At 41.1% G+C, this 21709-nt stretch overlaps 1 protein-coding gene across 1 annotated transcript in view; it reads right to left on the minus strand.

Annotated features, from left to right (window-relative positions):
* Window positions 1-2046: 2046 nt before the first annotated feature.
* Window positions 2047-21709, minus strand: part of LOC124033251 (neuropeptide FF receptor 1-like) — a 46658-nt gene continuing 26995 nt past the window's right edge. Inside the window, exons 2-4 of the mRNA XM_046345235.1 lie at window positions 9258-9699; window positions 4715-4814; window positions 2047-4466 (exon numbers count right to left, since the gene is read on the minus strand). Of these exons, the coding sequence (XP_046201191.1) occupies window positions 3446-4466; window positions 4715-4814; window positions 9258-9645 (1509 nt within the window). The 5' untranslated portion in view covers window positions 9646-9699 and the 3' untranslated portion in view covers window positions 2047-3445. The remainder of the gene's footprint in view (window positions 4467-4714; window positions 4815-9257; window positions 9700-21709) is intronic.

Genomic DNA, 21709 nt, shown 5'->3' on the forward strand with positions numbered 1-21709 from the left:
CAATGGACATTAGACCGGTGGAAATGTGTCCTTTGGTCTGATGAGTGCAAACTGGAGATTTTTGGATCCAACCGCCGTGTCTTTGTGAGACACAGAGTATGTGAACGGATGATCTCAGCATGTGTGGTTCCCACCTTGAAGCATGGAGGAGGTGGTGTGGGGGTGCTTTTCTGGTGACACTGCGTGATTTATTTAGAATTCAAGGCACACTTAACCAGCATGGCTACCACAGCATTCTGCAATGATACTCCATCCCATCTGGTTTGCACTTAGTGGGACTATAATTAGTTTTCAACAGGACAATGACCCAACACACCTCCAGGCTGTGCAAGGGCTATTTGACCAAGGAGAGTGATGGTGTGCTGCATCAGATGACCTGACCTCCACAATCACCCGACCACAACCCAATTGAGTTGGTTTGGGATGAGTTGGTCCACAGAGTGAAGGAAAAGCAGCCAACAAGTAAGTGCTCAGCATATGTGGGAACTCCTTCAAGACTGTTGGAAAAGCATTCCAGGTGAAGCTCGTTGAGAGAATGCCAAGAGTGTGCAAAGCTGTCAAGGCAAAGGGCGGCTACTTTGAAGAATCTCAAATAAACAAATCCAAATATTTGTACCACACTTTGTTGGTTATTTCAGAGTTTTGATGTCTTCACTATTATTCTACAATATAGAAAATAGTAAACAAATAAAGAAAAACCCTGGAATGAGGTGTGTCAACTTTTTACTAGTACTGTATATCACCTTAAAAATAGTTTATTTACAACCTCTGGGATAACATGTTGGGCAAAGTGGTATAGGAGAGCCTGACCTATAACCCCTAACTTGAGTTCAGTCTTCAACAATGAGAACCAAGAGGGGCCTACTTTGTCCTTCCTGACTGGGAAAGGACTCGATTCTAGGCCATAAAAAAATCCTACTTCCATCTCATTAGATCAGACCAGGATGGAACAACAGTGGTTTGCATCCTAAAAAAATAGTTGTTTTTTTCTTGCATAACACACCATTATTTGTCTACCCATATAATGTGGATCATTGTCAGGTTATTAGATATTCACGCTTCAGTAACAAAACACCACCATGGTTGTAATAACACTTTAAACAGGTAGTTAGTAAATGTGTAGAATGTGTTTTTGTTTTTTGGTCCACACTGGTTAACTTATGTAAATTAGACAGTCACAGAGGATTTCCTTCTGAATAACTGGTCAGGGCAGAGCACTTTCCATTCAGCTTCAGGTAACTTTGATGTAATGCTTGATTACACCTGTAGTGGCTACTTCCCTCCACGGTCCGCTTGTGGAATATAACATTGTTGCTTATCCATTGTTCACTAGATATATCACCGTAATTACACCCAACACAGTGTTGAAAAACAGAATGCTTCCCACCACTAGATCACATAATTAGACGCAAGCTATATATGATCCCAACGCTGCCACCAATGTAGTGGAAGAGTGAAAGCTGCAACAGGGACTCTAACCACGGCTCATCCCTAGGACAAAAAGTCTTCTCTAACGGCCGTTGCCATGGAAGCATAGTAGGTCCTCTGGACAAAGCCAGTAGGCCTACAATGCTGGCATATACCTTGTTACAATAGCCTAAGTACATAACATGATTGACACGACCGTAATAATCATTATGAAACGGCCTTGGAAGTGCCATAAGTGACAGCCAACATAATTCATTATTTTCCATGAACCTGTTTAACTGCATTTATAGCTTGATCATAGCCCAGACTCGTTATAGTTGCAAACATAGCACCGGTATCCCAAAGTATTAAGCAAAAACAAACATAGAAGACAGCATAGGCATTAATCAAAACGATTCCAAAAGTATTTCGGTGACAACCTGGTTGATTAACAACATTGGGTTGTCAACAGTTTTTATATGAATAAATGTGGGACACAAAAGGCAGTGTAGAACAGCATTTGTCAAAATGCATTGCTCCAATAACTTTCAAAGATTGTTCCTCAGTTTGCCCCTGACAAAATATATTTTCCTCTGAATGAAGTTGCACAAAAATGTCTTTTCACACAAATTAAGCCTCACGAAAACGCACAATCTGCGAAAATACTTTTTGAACATATTTGCATGAATTTAGTGTGAGATTTTATTGGTATTGTACATAGGCTCTTCATCTAGGTTTGTACCTGTAAACTTTCCATAGCCAAGAAGAAAAACTATGCATAATACAGTAATTGAGTACATTGAGACATGAAGTAGTTTGTGAAGAAATGGTGTGGCTCAGTTGGTAGAGCATGGTGCTTGCAATGCTATGGTTGTGGGTTCAATTCCCACGAGGGACCAGTATGAAAATGTATGCCATCATTAAGTAGCCCTGGATAAATGTTTATGCTAAAATGGAATAGGAATGAATAGACTATGTCAGGTTTTACATAGAAATAAGTTGCATTTGCAAAGTATTTCAAGAAACTGGAAAACATATCAAGAAAGTATTTTTATATTCCACAAGTATTATCAGATTAACTATTTTGTACACCATTATCAGACTCAAGTTACAAATGCTGGTAAACATTCATACGTTTAGTTTTTTTCCATAAAAGTAGTGCACTGGGCCTTTACTAATTCTGTATTAGCGGATCGATATCCACTTCTTCAGCTCCGGCAATTGTTCTTTGCTGCCTCCCTCTTTTCTACAAGTTATTGAGTCAAGGGTGTGAATACTTATGTAAATGAGATTCATGTATTCCATTTTCAATAAATGTGAAAAGAAATACTTGTAATGATTGGGTACTGTGTGTAGACGGGTGAGAAAAATATATTTAATCCAGGTTCGAACACAACTAAATGTGGAATAAATCTAGGGGTATGAGTACTTTCTGAAGGCACTGTATGTCTAATCAAATATGAAATTCACCATAATTCCAACCACCCAAAACAATGTATATTGAATATAGGATGAAAAAGATTAACATTTCTATGTAGAATTTAACCCAGTTTAAAGTAGACATGATTATTATGTTGGAATTAGATTAACATGTTGTTTAATCTATGTATTTAAGTTTGTTTTATTCTAATTTCAATGTTTACAACGCTGGTTGAAATATGATAAACGGCACTGGTTGATGACTTTGAAAAAAAAATCTAAAACGCATTTCCTACGTTGATTCCACTGCACACCGCGCTGACAAATTACGTTGAAACAACGTTGATTCAACCAGTGTGCACCCAGTGGGATGCGTCTATTCTCAGCACTTATTATGACCAATTTTCTATTCAGACACTTTGTGGATACGGGCCCAGGTCTTCTTTTAGTGGTTGGAGGGATCTTAGAATGACTCCAAGGTCAAAGTTTGTCATGTGGTCTAATTCAATGTTGACTTGAGTCCACATACCACATCATCTGAAAGAAAATGAAATAAGACTGTGCCTATCTTTTCTATTCATAAGGGATGCTGAAATCACCTCCATTGTTTCAATCCCCACTAATGATCCCAGGCCTGACACACTCCCATTGGGCTGGTGGGCTCCTCAACATGAATCCCCTTTTTGTTCATCACATAGCCAATCCCCATTCCTCCACTCGCCCCAGTCCCCCTGCCCTCAATATGGACCGTGTTGCTTCCCACCTTAGAATTCTTCTTCAACTCCAGCTCAAGGAGCACAGAGTCTGCCACATTACCGTCGGTGTATACTTTGTTTCTTGCCCCAAACAAGAGGGGATTGGGGTTGCTTGTGGGATCCCTCAGTCCGCCTCCATCCAATCCACCATTACCCCCATCTCTTGCTCTACCTTCCCTAGTTCCCCTTCCCGTTACCTCACCCCTATTCCCTGTGGGGCAGCAAGAGTTGGTCTGGCAGACGGCCTGGAAGCCCCTCTTGAAGTTCTCGTTGAAGTATCCGTAGATGATGGGGTTGACAGAAGAGTTGGAAAAGGCTAGCCAGTGGGCGAAGGGAAAGATGTATCCAGTGAGGAGCTCCAGCTGTTCCTCTCCCAGCCCTCCGTAGTCCGTCAGCAGCATCAGAGTCCACAGCGGCAGCCAGGACAGCATGAACAGCAGGGCCACCACGATCAGCATCTTGATCACCTTGATCTTCTTCTGGGAGATCTGTGGCCTTCCCCCGTCATGCCTTGCTGGGGGGGGAGGAGGTGCTGCATCCTGAGGTTCTCTGCTTGACACCACAGAGGTGTAGAGCTTCACCCCGATGCGCCCGTACATGACGGTGATGAGAGTCAGGGGCACCAAGTAGATGTGGGCGAACAGAACCGTGGTGTAGACCTTCCTCATCTTCGGGTCAGCAAAGTTCTCATAGCAGGAGTACAGGGGGTAGGTCATGTTGTAGTTCTGGCTGTAAACCATGTAGTGATCAGCCACCTCCTCCACGGTCAGGGCAGCTGCTGAGGGACACATGATTACCACGGCCAGAACCCAGATCATCGCTATGGTCGCCTTGGCAACTAAGAGGGTGAGTTTGGGCTGAAAAGGGTACACAATGCAGCGGAACCTGTGGAGAGTGGAAATAGAGAGAGGAAAAGGAAGAATGCCTGCTGTTTTTTGTGCCAAGGCACTATACAAATGTGGTCAAATATATTGGCACCCCTTGCACTTAGTGCAATGTTCTGTTTTTTTTTACATTCAAAACTGGTTGAATGACTGTTTCTACACTGTAGGGCACCCTCAATCACAGGTGAGATAAATTACACAGTAAACAATAATCATTGCCTGCAACCAAATTCCCTCCATCATACCAACCTGTCCACTGCGATGGCCACCAGGGTGAAGACTGAGGCAGCCACAGACATCCCCTGCACCAGACCACTCAGTTTACACACAGTGTTGGTAAACGGCCAGCCTGTTGACAAAATCAATGACAATGACCAACAACAAAAGAGACAGCAGCCATGTAGTTCAATTTACTTGGTAAAATAATGGCAAATTCAAATACATAGACTTTCCCAGCTGCAATTTCCTAGGCCTTGTACACAGTTGTCATATGCACTAACAAGTTGATGGCAATATATATACATTTACACAGACACAAATCACTCAACCCACAGATGGAGATATAAACACTGGTTAAACATCTATTCTGTTTGTTTTGAAGGACTTTATGAATAAGGCATAAGATGGTAATGAAAACCAGTTTGAATGAGTCTATAGAATGGGGAATCATAAGTATAATTTGCTATTTGGCTGCAATTTGCTATCTTGTAGTTATACAACTATAGATGAACCATTCTTTATATGTATAACAATTATATAACTAGTCTGTAAATGAGCAATTTACACCCCCCCCCATTTTCCATCAGTAGAAAGTGCATAATGACAGTCTGCAATGAACATGATGAAATATGCATTAAATAAAACTCTAACAGTGTCTAAGATTTCTAAGTTATGTTTGGCCAGAGCTCTTCATCACACCAAGCTCAGCAGGGTATAGGCACAACTTATATCCCGTTGCCAGGATAAATTGCAGAAAATGTATATTAACAAGATACCCAAAGCAATGATTTTCTGTCCATTAGATTGCTTTCTACAAAACACTTTAGTTCAATAGTAATTTAATGTCCTCAAATGAATGGGCATGCAAAAGATTACCATTATGAATAATGAGGACAAGAGGATATGTACACCCATTATAGGGATAGTTTCTCGACAGAGAATGTAGAGAATCAGGATCTGATCCTTGTCCACGAGGTGCTACTCTTACCCATCATTAATATGAATTAAATCTCATTATGACTCTACATTGTCTCAGAGGAAAAGGGGGTTATGTGCTCAAACAACTGGAGTAGTGGTACTACTCTGTCTTATGAAGGTCGTTGACCGAAATGTCACGCTATGTTTCTAACTTTGGATACATTTTTCATATATTTTTACAGGGGTGCAACTTTCACTGGGGACGTGGGGTCATGCAAAGCTTCTGGAAGGCCGGCTGGACCAGCACGCAAGAGTTGAGCATAGTTCAGTGTGCGTGTGGACCTCTTTCACCGAGTTGTAAACGCAAGCAGAGCAGAAACTGGCTACTCTTTAGTTGACTGATATAGCTGGCCAGGTAACTGCTGTTTAACTTTATAGAAAGAAACTAAACTAGTTTTTATTCGCAGTTCTGAGCTGGTCATGTAACTGACATGCAACGTTACCTAATGTTTCATCCCCTCTCGACTGAGGTGGATGAATTAGCTATGCTAGCTATTAGCTACCACAGCCAGGTCAGCTCTAGCCTCTAGCTATCTGTCAGATAGTAATAATAGCCACCTCATATCGCTATCTAACAGCAGTTGTTTGTATGGAAATGTTTTGTAGCCTTTGTTTTGTCCCATTTCAACAGAAGTAAATTCACTTTGCTAGCTTTCACCAGTTGATGTACCATTAGAGAAAGAGAGAGCTTGCCAAAAGTTGGCTAACTTTAGCTATTATTTTTGCCTCAATCACACTAGACCTGAATCAAATGATGAAACCATCAGCCAAACAATTGAAGATTTCATATTCCGACATTTATGTATGTAACATTATTGATCTGTCAGTTTCCCTAGCTAATTCCCCACTTTTCACACTGAGGCAGTAATAAACAGCACTAGTGTTACAGGCATTAGAGTCATGGTGCAAGGTAGAGGTCTGCACCGCACATCCACAGCTTTTCATATCGTATTCCAGCCGCACCTGCTGGTTTTCTGCCTGACTCCCTGGTCCCAAACTCAACTGCAGTCCCGCAATGTTATTTTAGGCGTATGTCACACAGCTCACTTGCCAGCCATGGTTCCAGCAATCTTGTGCCCTATAGGCAATATCAAATGCGTATTGAATCTGGTTGAGAGAATGCCCAGCGTGTGCAAAGCTGTCATCAAGGCAAAGGGTGGCTACTTTGAAGAATCTCAAATATAACATATATTTTGATTTGTTTAACACTTTGTTGGTTACTACATGATTCCATATGTGTTATTTCATAGTTTTGATGTGTTCCCTATTATTCTACAATGTAGAAAATAGTAAAAATAAAGAAAAACCCTGAAATGAGTAGGTGTGTGTTTTGACTGGTAATGTATGTCCACTGGCAGGGTTTAGGCTTCACATTGGGTCTTGGGGGTGACGAAAAGATAGTGGGGTGGACCAAGGTTAAAATGTTCAATGCTTATGGGCATACATGGGTCCCTCCAATATCCAAACCCAGTGATAAAATATGAATTCTTATGTAAATTGAGGTCTGAAGTAGCCAAGTTTCCTTTTCTTTTTTGTCCTGCTTTTGGATGATAAGAAGAACATGGCCAGTGGTAAAAATAAACTCATGAAAAGTATTCAGCAGGAACGATCTCTGACAATATTCCCCACTCTGTTGTCTCCTCTGATCATTTAATGTTGCCTGCAGCAACACTTTGTTTATATTCATTATAACAATGTTTCTGTTCTTTGTTTTTGATGAGTCATTCAGTCAATTCACAAATTACTAAAGACATGCTCCGGAACTTTGCTATTAAGTCTATTTTTTAACCTCCCGCTGTGGGCTGGATGTGTCAATGTGTAGTTCATACATGCATAATCTATGAGCAGACTGTCTTACCTCAATTAGCAACAAAATCGCTAGTTTAAAATCAACCATTTTTTTGGAAGTTGTGCTGCACCATTTCCCCCCACATTGGCCAGCCCCCTAACAATTTGAGTTCCTGCCAATGAGCTTCAGCCCCTGCCATTTGCATGACAGTTAGCAAGATGCACACACAGCAGAGCGAGACAGAGACCAATGACATGGTGCACATACAGTGCATTCGGAAAATATTTAGACCCCTTCACTTTTTCCACATTTTGATACGTTACAGCCTTATTCTAAAATTGATTAAATAGTTTCCCCCCCACATCAATCTACACACAATACCTCATAATAGTAGACCAAAAACAGGTTTTTAGAAATGTTTGCAAATGTATTACAAATAAAAAACTGGTATCACATTCACACAAGTATTCAGACCCTTTACTCACTACTTTGTTGAATCACCTTTGGCAGCAATTACAGACTTGAGTCTTCTTGGGTATGACGCTACAAGCTTGGCACACCTATATTTGGGGAGTTTCACGCATTCTTCTCTGCAGATCCTCTCAATCTCTGTCAAGTTGGATGGGGAGTGTTGCTGCACAGCTATTTTCAGGTCTCTCCGGAGATGTTCGATCGGGTTCAATTCCGGGCTCTGGCTGGGCCACTCAAGGACATTCAGAGACTTGTCCAGAAGCCACCCCTGCGTTGTCTTGGCTGTGTGCTTCCCTAGCTAGGGTCATTGTCCTGTTGGAAGGTAAACCTTTCTTCCAGTCTGAGCGCTCTGGAGCAGGTTTTCATCAAGGATCTCAATATACTTTGCTCTGTTCATCTTTCCCTCGATCCTGACTAGTCTCCCAGTCCCTGATGCTAAAAAACATCCCCACAACATGATGCTGCCACCACCATGCTTCACGGTAGCGGCTACCATCTGGCCACTCTACGATAAAGGCCTGATTGGTGGAGTGCAGCAGAGATGGTTGTCCTTTCTCCCATCTCCATAGAGGAACTCTGGAGCTTAGTCAGTGACCATTTGGTTCTTGGTCACCTCCCTGACCAAGGTCCTTCTCCCCCGATTGCTCAGTTTGGCCGGGCATCCAGCTCTAGGAAGAGTCTTGGTGGTTCCAAACTTCTTCCATTTAAGAATGATTGAGGCCACTGTATTCTTGGGGACCTTCAATGCTGCATACATTTTTGTTGCCCTTCCCCAGATCTGTACCGTGACACTATCCTGTCTGGGAGGTCTAAGGACAATTCTTTTGACCTCATGTCTTGGTTTTTATTTTTACATGCACTGTCAACTGTTGGACTTTATATTGGCAAGTGTGTGCCTTTCCAAATCATCTCCAATCAATTTAATTTACCACAGGTAAACTCCAATCAAATTGAAGAAACATCAAGGATGATCAATGGAAACAGGATGCACCTGAGCTCAATTTCGAGTCTCATAGCAAAGGGTCTCAATACTTACGTGAATAAGATATCTTTTTTTGTTTTATACATTTTCAAAAATGTCTAAACCCGTTTTTGCGTTTCCATTGTGGGGTATTGTGTGTAGATTGATGAGGAACATTTTGTATTTAATCAATTTTAGAACAACACTAACGTAACAAGATGTGGAAAAAGTGAAGGGGTCTGAATATTTCCGGATGCACTGTATCTGTACATATTTGACTTAGTAGACCAGTTTTGGTTCGCCGGCTCAGACAGAGTTGCCTTCGCCACCCCATACAGAGTTGCATTCACCAGGTCAGTCAAACCGTTGCCTACCTGTGATGAGGTTGTCCACTAGCGTTGTGGGGATGCAGAAAATGCCCACTAACAGGTCGCTGACCGCCAGGTTGAGGATGAAAAGGTTGGTAACGGTTCTCATGCGGCGGTTCCCCAGCACGATCAGACACACCAGCACATTACCCACCATGCACAGCAGAAAGATGAACAGGTAGGCCAGAATGAAGCTAGCAGCCACAGGGAGGGAGTGCTGGTAGTAAGGGAAATAGGTGATGTTGTTGTTGGTGGTGGTGGTGGTGTAGTTGGTGTGGTTAGCAGCATCATAGTAGAGGAGGAGGTGGCTGGAGGAGTTCAAGGCTATCATGGTGCCTGTCGAGCCCTCCAGTTCGGTCAGACCCTTCTCTTCTTCGCTGCTCCACACCTCCATCACTCCTCTCTTCTTCAGGGTGGGGCACGCAGCCACTCACACGCCGCTCTGCACCTTGGGACACAGACAAAAAGAAGCAAATCATTTCCTTATAAAATTCTAGCAGATTCATACAGTGCATCTCCAAACGTTCTAATTATTCAGTCATTTGAATTTCATAGCAAATACACTTCATACTTGGTAGCACACAAGTTTGGATATTGGTACAAAGACACTGTAATAGACCTTCGATCTGACTTGAGGATATTGGTACAAAGACACTGTAATAGACCTTCGATCTGACTTGAGGATATTGGTACAAAGACACTGTAATAGACCTTCGATCTGACTTGAGGATATTGGTACAAAGACACTGTAATAGACCTTCGATCTGACTTGAGAATATTGGTACAAAGACACTGTAATAGACCTTCGATCTGACTTGAGGATATTGGTACAAAGACACTGTAATAGACCTTCGATCTGACTTGAGGATATTGGTACAAAGACACTGTAATAGACCTTCGATCTGACTTGAGGATATTGGTACAAAGACACTGTAATAGACCTTCGATCTGACTTGAGGATATTGGTACAAAGACACTGTAATAGACCTTCGATCTGACTTGAGGATATTGGTACAAAGACACTGTAATAGACCTTCGATCTGACTTGAGGATATTGGTACAAAGACACTGTAATAGACCTTCGATCTGACTTGAGGATATTGGTACAAAGACACTGTAATAGACCTTCGATCTGACTTGAGGATATTGGTACAAAGACACTGTAATAGACCTTCGATCTGACTTGAGGATATTGGTACAAAGACACTGTAATAGACCTTCGATCTGACTTGAGGATATTGGTACAAAGACACTGTAATAGACCTTTGATCTGACTTGAGAATATTGGTACAAAGACACTAATAGACCTTCGATCTGACTTGAGGATATTGGTACAAAGACACTGTAATAGACCTTCGATCTGACTTGAGGATATTGGTATGTAATAGACCTGATCTGACAATATTGGTACAAAGATACTGTAATAGACCTTCGATCTGACTTGAGGATATTGGTACAAAGACACTGTAATAGACCTTTGATCTGACTTGAGGATATTGGTACAAAGATACTAATAGACCTTCGATCTGACTTGAGGATATTGGTACAAAGACACTGTAATAGACCTTCGATCTGACTTGAGGATATTGGTACAAAGACACTGTAATAGACCTTCGATCTGACTTGAGGATATTGCTTCCAGAATAAATAACAAGGATCTCATATCATCAATTTGTCATTGTAGTAATTTACACTTACCTCAGACACACTGAGATTAATCACATTGACATGAAGCACAATTCTTACTAATAGATAGTTAGCTCACAAGCAGCTCCCATTGATGAGAGCTAAAATTACATGCCAGTTAGCCCTGTCGTTGACCTCAAAAAATTTCCAGCAACTTAGATCACCTCCTGAATAAAATACTAATCAGGTTCTACACAGTTCTATATTTGAACCAGTTACTGTAATACAATTATGTGCACATGATACCCAAATCCTCGACAAACGTCTACTATATGAAATAAGCCATGCTAACCAATTGCTTATTCTGAGTTGAGTGGACTTTAAATGAACAAGAATTTGGGCCAATGTGTTAGTTTGTTCGATCAACAAACTGCTAGAAGTGAGCTGAATTTGTAAAAGCTTGTTGAGTAAAATTACAAATTCATGTTTGCCTTTGGAAGGCAGTAGTAAAGTAAATTAATCTTTAGTTGTAGGTTAAATCTCAAGATGTTCTCCAATTAAAGGACACATTCAATCTTATTCAGTCTAATTATTTTAAGTATTTAATTATATACTGTACATAAAATGTTCTGGTATGGCATTTATTCTGCATCTATAATTCTATTCCAAAAATGTAATGTCTGTCAATGTCTGTTTCTTCATACAATATTGGTACACTTAGACATGTAGGATCTTTATTTGAAGAGAAAATCAAGTCTGAAATCTCAAAGTGGCTATTAAACTTCAATAGCGTATTTAATCAAATATTTAAATCTCCTGCATTGCAGGAAACGTGTCCTGCAACAGGGTGATCAAATTAAGATCCTACACCTGTTAATGTTTTCATGCCATCTACTGAAAACCTTTTTATTTTACTTGGTACTCATTTTCGAATGTTTTTAAATGTTTTCCAAGACACCAATCACTTCCCACTATATTCCACGTTGTTTTTACGTAATAGCGTTGATCCAACCAGTGTGTGCCCAGTGGGTTCCCCTTAGAGACTCACTGTCACTAATCATTTATCTTACATTGCATCTTTAACAGAGTCACGTACAAGGATCATTGTGCACTCAGTGAATCGTACAATGAGAGACCTTTACAATAAGTGGCCTAAAACCTGAAAATTGTTCTTGTTAATTTCTTTCTTTCACAGACGCCTTCTTGAAACAGCATACTGTAGGCCAGGAAGTCATTATGTGTGTTATAATTCTAATCTATGAACAAGGCCCTACGATAATAAGAGCCTGAGAACAAAGAGAGACATTTACAATAAGTAACCTTATCTTGAACCTTTTTCGTAATAACTGCCTTTCTTTCACAGATACAGTACATACTGGAAATGTGTTTTATAGTAATTATATTATACAATAATGAACCAGGCCTTAACTATCATGTGTGCAAGAAGAAGAAAAAAAATCACACTGCCTTGCAAAAATATTCAGGACCCTTGGATTTCTTCACATTTTGTGTTACAAAGTGGGATTTAAATTGATTTAATTGTACTTTTTCGTCAACAAGCTACACAAAATAAAAATAATTTAAGATAAAAAAATATATATAATTAAAATATAGTCATTGCATAAGTTGGCCTATTCAGCCTCTTCAGCTAAATTAGTTCAGGAGTCAAATTTGTCTTAACAAATCACATAATAAATTCCATAGACTAATAGGGAATTAATAAGGGTTGACATGATTTTTGACTAACTAACCCTTCCTCTGTTCCCCATACATACAACATCTGTAAGGTTCCTCAGTCAAGTATTGAATTTCAAAACACAGATTTAACTATAGGGAGCTTTTTGAAAGCCTCATAACGAATGGCAGTGACATTGACAATCTCTTTAAGTCGACTCTTTAAGCCGCCTCTCTTGAAGCCGCCTCTCCTTCCAGTTCTCTGCTGCCAATAACTGGAACGAACTACAAAAATATCTGAAACTGGAAACACATCTCCCTCACTAGCTTTAAGCACCAGCTGTCAGAGCAGCTCATAGATTACTGCACCTGTACATAGCCCATCTATAATTTAGCCCAAACAACTACCTCTCCCCCTACCGTATTTATTTATTTTGCTCTTTTGCACCCCATTATTTCTCTCTACTTTGCACATTCTTCCACTGCAAATCTACCATTCCAGTGTTTTACTTGCTATGTTATATTTACTTCGCCACCATGGCCTTTTTTGCCTTTACCTCCCTTATCTCACCTCATTTGCTCACATTGTATATAGACTTATTTTTCTACTGTATTATTGACTGTATGTTTGTTTTACTCCATGTGTAACTGTGTTGTTGTATGTGTCGAACTGCTTTGCTTTATCTTGGCCAGGTCGCAATTGTAAATGAGAACTTGTTCTCAACTTGTCTACCTGGTTAAATAAAGGTGAGAATTTTTTTTTTTCAAATTAATATTTATGATGTGGATTATGTATTAAACCACACAGACACAAAGACAGTCTTCTTTCTGAATTGAGCTGCAGGACAGGAATGAAACTACTCAGGGATGTTGCAATGAGGCCAAAAACTGGGCAGTTTATCAGGATAAAAAGAAACAGGATGTAGCTAAGCACAGGCAAAATCCTAGAGGAAAACCTGATCCACTCTGCATAACACTGGAGACTGGGAGAGGAATTCACCTTTCAGCAGGACAATAACCTATAACACAAGCCTAAATCTACACTGGAGTTGCTTACCAATAAGTGACTGTGAATGTTACGGAATGGTCAAGTTACAGCTTTGACTGAAATCTGCTTGAACATCTATGGAAAGACTTGAAAATTTCTGTCTAACCATGATCCCCAACATCTTTGAAGAATTTAGAAAAGAATAAATGGGCAAATATTGCACAATCCAGGTGTGCAAAGCTCTTAGAGACTTACCCAAGAAGACTCACAGCTGTAATCACTGCCAAAGGTGTTTCTAACATGTTTTACCTCAGCAATGAGACAGAGATGGCCGCCTCGCTTCGTGTCCGTAGCAAACTATGCAGTATTTTGTTTTTTTATGTATTATTTCTTACATTGTTACCCCAGGAAATCTTAAGTTTTACTACATACAGCCGGGAGGAACTATTGGATATAAGAGCAATGTCAACTTACCAACATTACGACCAGGAATTCGACTTTCCCGAAGCGGATCCTCTGTTTGGTCCACCACCCAGGACAATGGATCGGATCCCAGCCGGCGACCCAAAACAACGGCACCGCAGACGGAGCGGTCTTATAGTCAGGCTCCATAGATGGGCACATCGTGCACCGCTCCCGAGTATACTACTCGCCAATGTCCAGTCTCTTGACAACAAGGTAGATGAAATCTGAGCACGGGTTGCATTCCAGAGAGACATCAGAGATTGTAACGTTCTTAGTTTCACGGAAACATGGCACACTCGGGATACGCTATCCGAGTCGGTACAGCCACCCGGTTTCTTCACGCATCGCACTGACAGAAACAAACATCTCTCTGGTAAGAAGAAGGGCGGGGTGTATGCCTTATGATTATAGAGACGTGGTGAGATCATAACAACATATAGGAACTCAAGTCCTTTTGATCACCTGACCTAGAATTCCTTACAATCAAATGTCAACCGCATTATCTACCAAGAGAATTCTCTTAGATTATAATCACAGTCGTGTATATCCCCCCCCAAGTAGACACCTCGACGACCGTGAAAGAACTTCATTGGACTTTATGTAAACTGGAAACCACATATCCTTAGGCTGCATTTATTGTAGCTGGGGATTTTAACAAGGCTAATCTGAAAACAAGGCTCCCTAAATTTAATCAGCATATCGAATGCGCGACCCGGGCTGGCAAAACCCTGGATCAGTGTTACTCTAACTTCCGTAATTCATACTAAGCCCTCCCTCGCACTCCTTTCGAAAATCTGACCACAACTCCATTTTATTGCTCCCAGCCAATAGACAGAAACTTAAACAAGAAACACCTGTGCTCAGGTCTGCCCAATGCTGGTCCGACCAATCTGATTCCACGCTTCAAGATTGCTTCGATCACGTGGACTGGGATATTTTCCGCATAATGTCGGACAACAACATTGATGAATACGCTGATTCATTGTGCGAGTTTATTAGCAAGTGCATTGGTTATGTTGTACCCACAGCGACTATTAAAACCTTTCCCAACCAGAAACCATGGATTGATGGCAGCATTCGTGCAAAACTGAAAGCGCGTACCACTGCTTTTAATCAGGGCAAGGGGACCAGAAACATGACCGAATACAAATAGTGCAGCTATTCCCTCCGCAAGGCAATCAAACAAGCTAAGTGTCAATAGAGACAAAGTAGAGTCGCAATTCAACGGCTCAGACACAAGAGGTATGTGGGGGTCTACAGTCAATCACGGACTACAAAAAGAAAACCAGCCCCGTCGCAGACCACGATGTCTTGCTACCAGACAAACTAAACAACTTCTTTGCTCGCTTTGAAAACAATACAGTGCCACCGACATGGTCCGCTACCAAAACCTGCGTGCTCTCCTTCAATGCAGCCAACGTGAATAAAACATTTAAACGTGTTAACCCTCGCAGGGCTGCTGGCCCAGACGGCATCCCTATTCGCGTCCTCAGAGCATGCGCAGACCAGCTGGCTGGTGTGTTTACGGACATATTCAATCAATCAAACAATCCTTATCCCAGTCTGACCCCTCTTGTCTCAGCCTCCAGTATTTATGCTGCAGTAGTTTGTGTCGGGGGGCAAGGGTCAGTTTGTTATATTTGGAGTACTTCTCCTGTCCTATTCTGTGTCCTGTGTGAATTTAAGTGTGCTCTCTCTAATTCTCTCTTTCTCTCTCTCGGAGGACCTGAGCCCTAGCTGTCCTTGCTGTCCCCAGTCCACATGTCCGTGCTGCTGCTCCAGTTTCAACTGTTCTGCCTTATCATTACTCGACCATGCTGGTCATGGGGCGGCAGGGTAGCCTAGTGGTTAGAGCGTTGGACTAGTAACTGGAAGGTTGCAAGTTCAAACCCCCGAGCTGGCAAGGTACAAATCTGTCATTCTGCCCCTGAACAGGCAGAACCCATTGTTCCTAGGCCATCATTGAAAATAAGAATTTGTTTTTAACTGACTTGCCTAGTTAAATAAAAGGTCAAATAAAAAATAAAATATATGAACATTATAATCTCCACCCGGCACAGCCAGAAGAGGACTGGCCACCCCACATAGCCTGGTTCCTCTAGGTTTCTTCCTAGGTTTTGGCCTTTCTATGGAGTTTTTCCTAGCCACCGTGCTTCTACACCTGCATTGCTTGCTTTTTGGGGTTTTAGGCTGGGTTTCTGTACAGCACTTTGAGATATCAGCTGATGTACGAAGGGCTATATAAATTGATTTGATTTGATTTGATGTTCCCACATGCTTCAAGAGGGACATCATTGTTCCTGTTCCCAAAAAAGCTATGGTAACTGAGCTAAATGACTATCGCCCCGTAGCACTCACTTCCGTCATCATGAAGTGCTTTGAGAGACTAGTCAAGGACCATATCACCTCCACCCTACTGCACACCCTAGACCCACTCAAATTTGCTTACTGCCCCAATAAATCAAATCAAAATCAAATCAAATGTAATTGTCACATACACATGGTTAGCAGATGTTAATGAATGTAGCGAAATGCTTGTGCTTTTAGTTCCGACAGTGCAGTAATAACCAACGAGTAATCTAACCTAACAATTCCAAAACTACTACCTTATACACACAAGTGTAAAGGGATAAATAATATGTACATAAAGATATATGAATGAGTGATAGTACAGAACGGCATAGGCAAGATGCAGTAGATGGTATCGAGTACAGCATATACATATGAGATGAGTAATGTAGGGTATGTAAACAAAGTGGCATAGTTTAAAGTGGCTAGTGATACATGTATTACATAAAGATGCAGTATATGATAGAGTACAGTATACACATATACATATGAGAAGAGTAATGTAGGGTATGTAAACATTATATTAAGTAGCATTGTTTAAAGTGGCTAGTGATATATTTTACATCAATTTACATCAATTCCCATTATTAAAGTGGCTGGAGTTGAGTCAGTGTGTTGGCAGCAGCCACTCAATGTTAGTGGTGGCTGTTTAACAGTCTGATGGCCTTGAGATAGAAGCTGTTTTTCAGTCTCTCGGTCCCTGCTTTGATGCACCTGTACTGACCTCGCCTTCTGGGTGATAGCTGGGTGAACAGGATAGGCTCGGGTGGTTGTTGTCCTTGATGATCTTTATGGCCTTCCTGTAACATCGGGTGGTGTAGGTGTCCTGGAGGGCAGGTAGTTTGCCCCCGGTGATGTGTTGTGCAGACCTCACTACCCTCTGGAGAGCCTTATGGTTGTGGGCGGAGCAGTTGCTGTACCAGGCGGTGAAACAGCCCGAAAGGATGCTCTCGATTGTGCATCTGTAGAAGTTTGTGAGTGCATTTGGTGACAAGACAAATTTCTTCAACCTCCTGCCTTCTCCACGACGCTGTCTGTGTGGGTGGACCAATTCAGTTTGTCCGTGATGTGTACGCCGAAGAACTTAACTTACTACCCTCTCCACTACTGTCCCATCGATGTGGATAGGGGGGTGCTCCCTCTGCTGTTTCCTGAAGTCCACAATCATCACCTTTGTTTTGTTGATGTTGAGTGTGAGGTTATTTTCCTCACACCACACTCCGAGGGCCCTCACCTCCTCCCTGTAGGCCGTCTCGTCGTTGTTGGTAATCAAGCCTACCACTGTAGTGTGATTGAGTTGGAGGCGTGCATGGCCACGCAGTCGGGGGTGAACAGGGAGTACAGGAGAGGGCTCAGAACGCACCCATGCTGAGCTGTAGTCGATGAACAGCATTCTTATATAGGTATTCTTCTTGTAAAGATGGGTTAGGGCAGTGTGCAGTGTGATTGCTATTGCGTCGTCTGTGTACCAGCAATCCCAGTCTGCTGTTCCCATATGATTCAAGAGGGCCACCATTGTCCGTTCCCAAGAAAGCTAAGGTACAGTAACTGAGCTAAACGACTACCGCTCCGTAGCACTCACTTCCGTCATCATGAAGTGCTTGAGAGACTAGTCAAGGACCATATCACCTCCACCCTGACACCCTAGACCCACTCCAATTTGTTTACATACCCTACATTACTCATGTATATACTGTACTCTATACCATCTACTGCATCTGGCCTATGCCGTTCGGCCATCACTCATCCATATATTTTTATGTACATATTCATTCCTTTACACTTGTGTGTATAAGGTAGTTGTTGTGGAATTGTTAGATTACTTGTTAAATATTACTGTATGGCCGGAACTAGAAGCACACGCATTTCGCTACACTCGCATTAACATCTGCTAACCATGTGTATGTGACAAATCAAATTTGATTTGAAGGTGAAAACTTACAACAACTATATTTTAGTCCACTTTGACATTAGAGTATTCTGCCTGGAAGGCCAGCATCCCGGAGTTGCCTCTTCACTGTTGACGTTGAGACTAGTGTTTTGCGGGTACTATTTAATGAAGCTGCCAGTTGATGACTTGTGAGACATCTGTTTCTCAAACTAGACACTAATATCCTCTTGCCCTCCGGGGCCTTCCACTCCTCTTTCTATTCTGGTTAGGGCCAGTTTGCGCTGTCCCGTGAAGCGAGTAGTACACAGCATTGTACGAGATATTCAGTTTCTTGGCAATTTAATGAAATAGCCTTAATTTCTCCGAACAAGAATAGACTGACAAGTTTCAAAAGAAATGTATTTGTTTCTGAACATTTTTGAGCCTGTAGTCAAACCCACAAAGGCTGATGCTCCAGATACTCAACTAGTCTAAAGGCCAGTTTTATTTCTTCTTTAATCAGAACAGTTTTTAGCTGTGCTAACATAATTGCAAAAGGGATTTCTAATGATCAATTAGCTAATCCAAGTTTATCATTTGAAAAGGCTAACACAACGTGACATTGAAACACAGGAGTGATGGTTGCTGACAATGGGCCTCTGTACGCCTATGTAGATATTCCATTTTTTTTTAAATCAGCCGTTTCCAGCTCCAATAGTCCTTTACAACATTAACAATGTCTACACTGTATTTCTGTTCAATTTAATGTTATTTAAAAATGGACAAAAAAGTGATTTTCTTTCAAAAACAAGAACATTTCTAAGTGATCCCAAACTTTTGAACGGAATTGTACACGTTGCTTTATAGAAACCAACAACACGCGATACACAGAAGGGTCATTCTGCGTGAAACTGGAACCAAAAAAACATTCCGTTTTGGATCCTTTTTAAATTGTCAAATTTGTATCAAACATGAGAAGATAAAAACTGGTTTACTTGGAGAATGTCCAAAGGATCAACATACAGTAAAGTCCAAAGACCTACAGTGGGTGTAAAAAAATAATACAGTTGTTGAATTCTGAATCATATGATTGCGTGTTCCTAGGCAATATGCTATCCAGCTTGTAAACTCTTGGGTCTCATTCAAAATAAGGTTGATGAACTCTGGCATGCACTGTACACAGCATAGTTTTCTATTGATGTTTACACCCAGATACTTAAAGACGATGTGCTTCTCTGGTGTCATTATGGAAAGACTCAGGCTAGTTGAAAATGATTTCCTCTAGTGTGTTTTTGTTGTTGACAGTAAAGTAAGTATGAAACGTTGTTCATCCATCAGACCACTGTACTAACCACTCTGAATCTCGGACCTGTTCACACCCGTTTCCAGATTGCATATCCTTTATAATATTTTAGAACAACGAAGACATCACAGAGACGGTTTCATTCTTTATCTGTCATTTTTGGTCATCACCAAAATATGGACATAGTCTGTGTCAATCTTTGTACTTCATAATTGCCAGGTGGCGACTGCATGTTCTGTGTGGAAATAAATTATCTGCTGCCCGTTCCATGATCTCGATCACGGTTGACAACTCCATTGTGTCCTCCTCCCACCCCTTCAATGCCTCTAATTAATCCTCAATCCATAAATTCACAGTTTGCTGCTTTCAAGGGCTTTTCATTAACGTAAAACCCTTGAGATGAGATGGACAATGTTATGACAGTTGGACAGTGCTGTCAAGGCATCGTTGATATTTCCATGGCATTTATCGATCTAGGGTTCTGTCCTTATCTATTTGCCATTTAGAATGTCTAATCAATAATGTATCATTTGTGTAGCTTACAAATATGAAATACAGTCAGTTTTGGCCATAAAATGTGATCTGCACTGCTGTCAGCACAGTTTAAAGGGTTCTGTCCTTATCTATTTGAAAATGCTAATCAAAATGTGGATGCACTGTAACTGAACCATCAGTTTTGGCCATAAAATGTGGTATATTTCAGAAATGTATTTCCTTATTACATCAGTTATTGTTAATTGTAGATACACACACACACACACACACACACACACACACACACACACACACACACACACACACACACACACACACACACACACACACACACACACACACACACACACACACACACACACACACACACACACACACACACACACACACACACACACACACACACAATTAATCCACTTCTGTGGTTCTGTTTAATAGGCTTTAGCAACAATCACTTGCAGGTATGCATCACAAATGGCACCCTATCCCCTAGTGGACTACAATATACCATAGGGCTCTGGTCAAAAGTAGTACACTATATAGGAAAAAGGGGTTCCATTTGGGAAGCAGTCCTGTTCTGCCATATAGAAGACACGTTTCTATTCTGTTCTCAGATGTATTATTATGGGTAGACTTCTAAATGCCATGGTTAATTGCTGGTGTGTGGGTGGACAGTATTGTGTAATTATAGTCAGAAAAGGGAGAAAGAAAATGACAGTATACTGTTAGGGTACTAGCTCACAGTCAATTTTTCATTAAAAAAAAATTGTACCTTTATTTAACTAGGCAAGTCAATTAAGAACAAATTCTTATTTTCATTGACCGCCTAGGAACAGTGGGTTAACTGCCTTGATCGGGGACAGAACGACAGACTTTTACCTTGTCAGCTCGGGGATTCGATCTTTCGGTTAATAGGCCCACGCACTAACCACTAGGCCACCCTGCCGTCTTATTATCATGGCCTTTAGGATGAAGTATTTTCTTCAGTTTTCCTCCAAGAACAACTGAACATCTTTAATGAACCCAAGTCACATGTGATTCAGTTTATCAATGGAACAAAGAAAAAGTGTTCCATTCTATTACATTTAAATAAAAAGATAAAGGGAAATAACAGGAATATAAAGCTTGATAGTGTGAAAACAAAACAATTAAAGATGGAAAAGGCATTTATTCAATGTGCTTCATTCTACATATGTGACCGACCGCCTTGATTCGGTCTTATGTAGCCAAATTGTGTTTTTTACTTTGGATAAAAGCAGAGACACAGAGCTGCAAAATGGCATATCATACACTGCATTTGAGGAACAATGGGAAGGTAATTCCGCTTTGAAAGTTGATAAACTTGTAACCTCACTTCTTCAGAAAATTGCGTTTTAATGTTTTGGTACCTACCGGAGAGCTCTTCTTTGTCTACACCCGTTCAGCATTGTTCACACCCTCTTAAGCTTCAGCCCCCACCCAAACTCTGACCATTTTACTCGCTCTAGCAGAGCTGGTTTGGCTGTTTTCCTGTTATCCAGAGTGTTGGTGACTGTAACTGTAATGATGTGTGCTGAGAGTCGGGAAGCAAGTTCAGGGAGTGAGTGTTTTAATAAAATAAACAGAACATAACACAAAACAAGAAACACTGACAGCACACAGACAAGAAACATAAGCAATGACACCTGGGGAAGGAACCAAAGAGTGAC

This window comes from Oncorhynchus gorbuscha, linkage group LG04, assembly GCF_021184085.1.
Source record: "Oncorhynchus gorbuscha isolate QuinsamMale2020 ecotype Even-year linkage group LG04, OgorEven_v1.0, whole genome shotgun sequence".
Taxonomy (NCBI): Eukaryota; Metazoa; Chordata; class Actinopteri; order Salmoniformes; family Salmonidae; genus Oncorhynchus; species Oncorhynchus gorbuscha.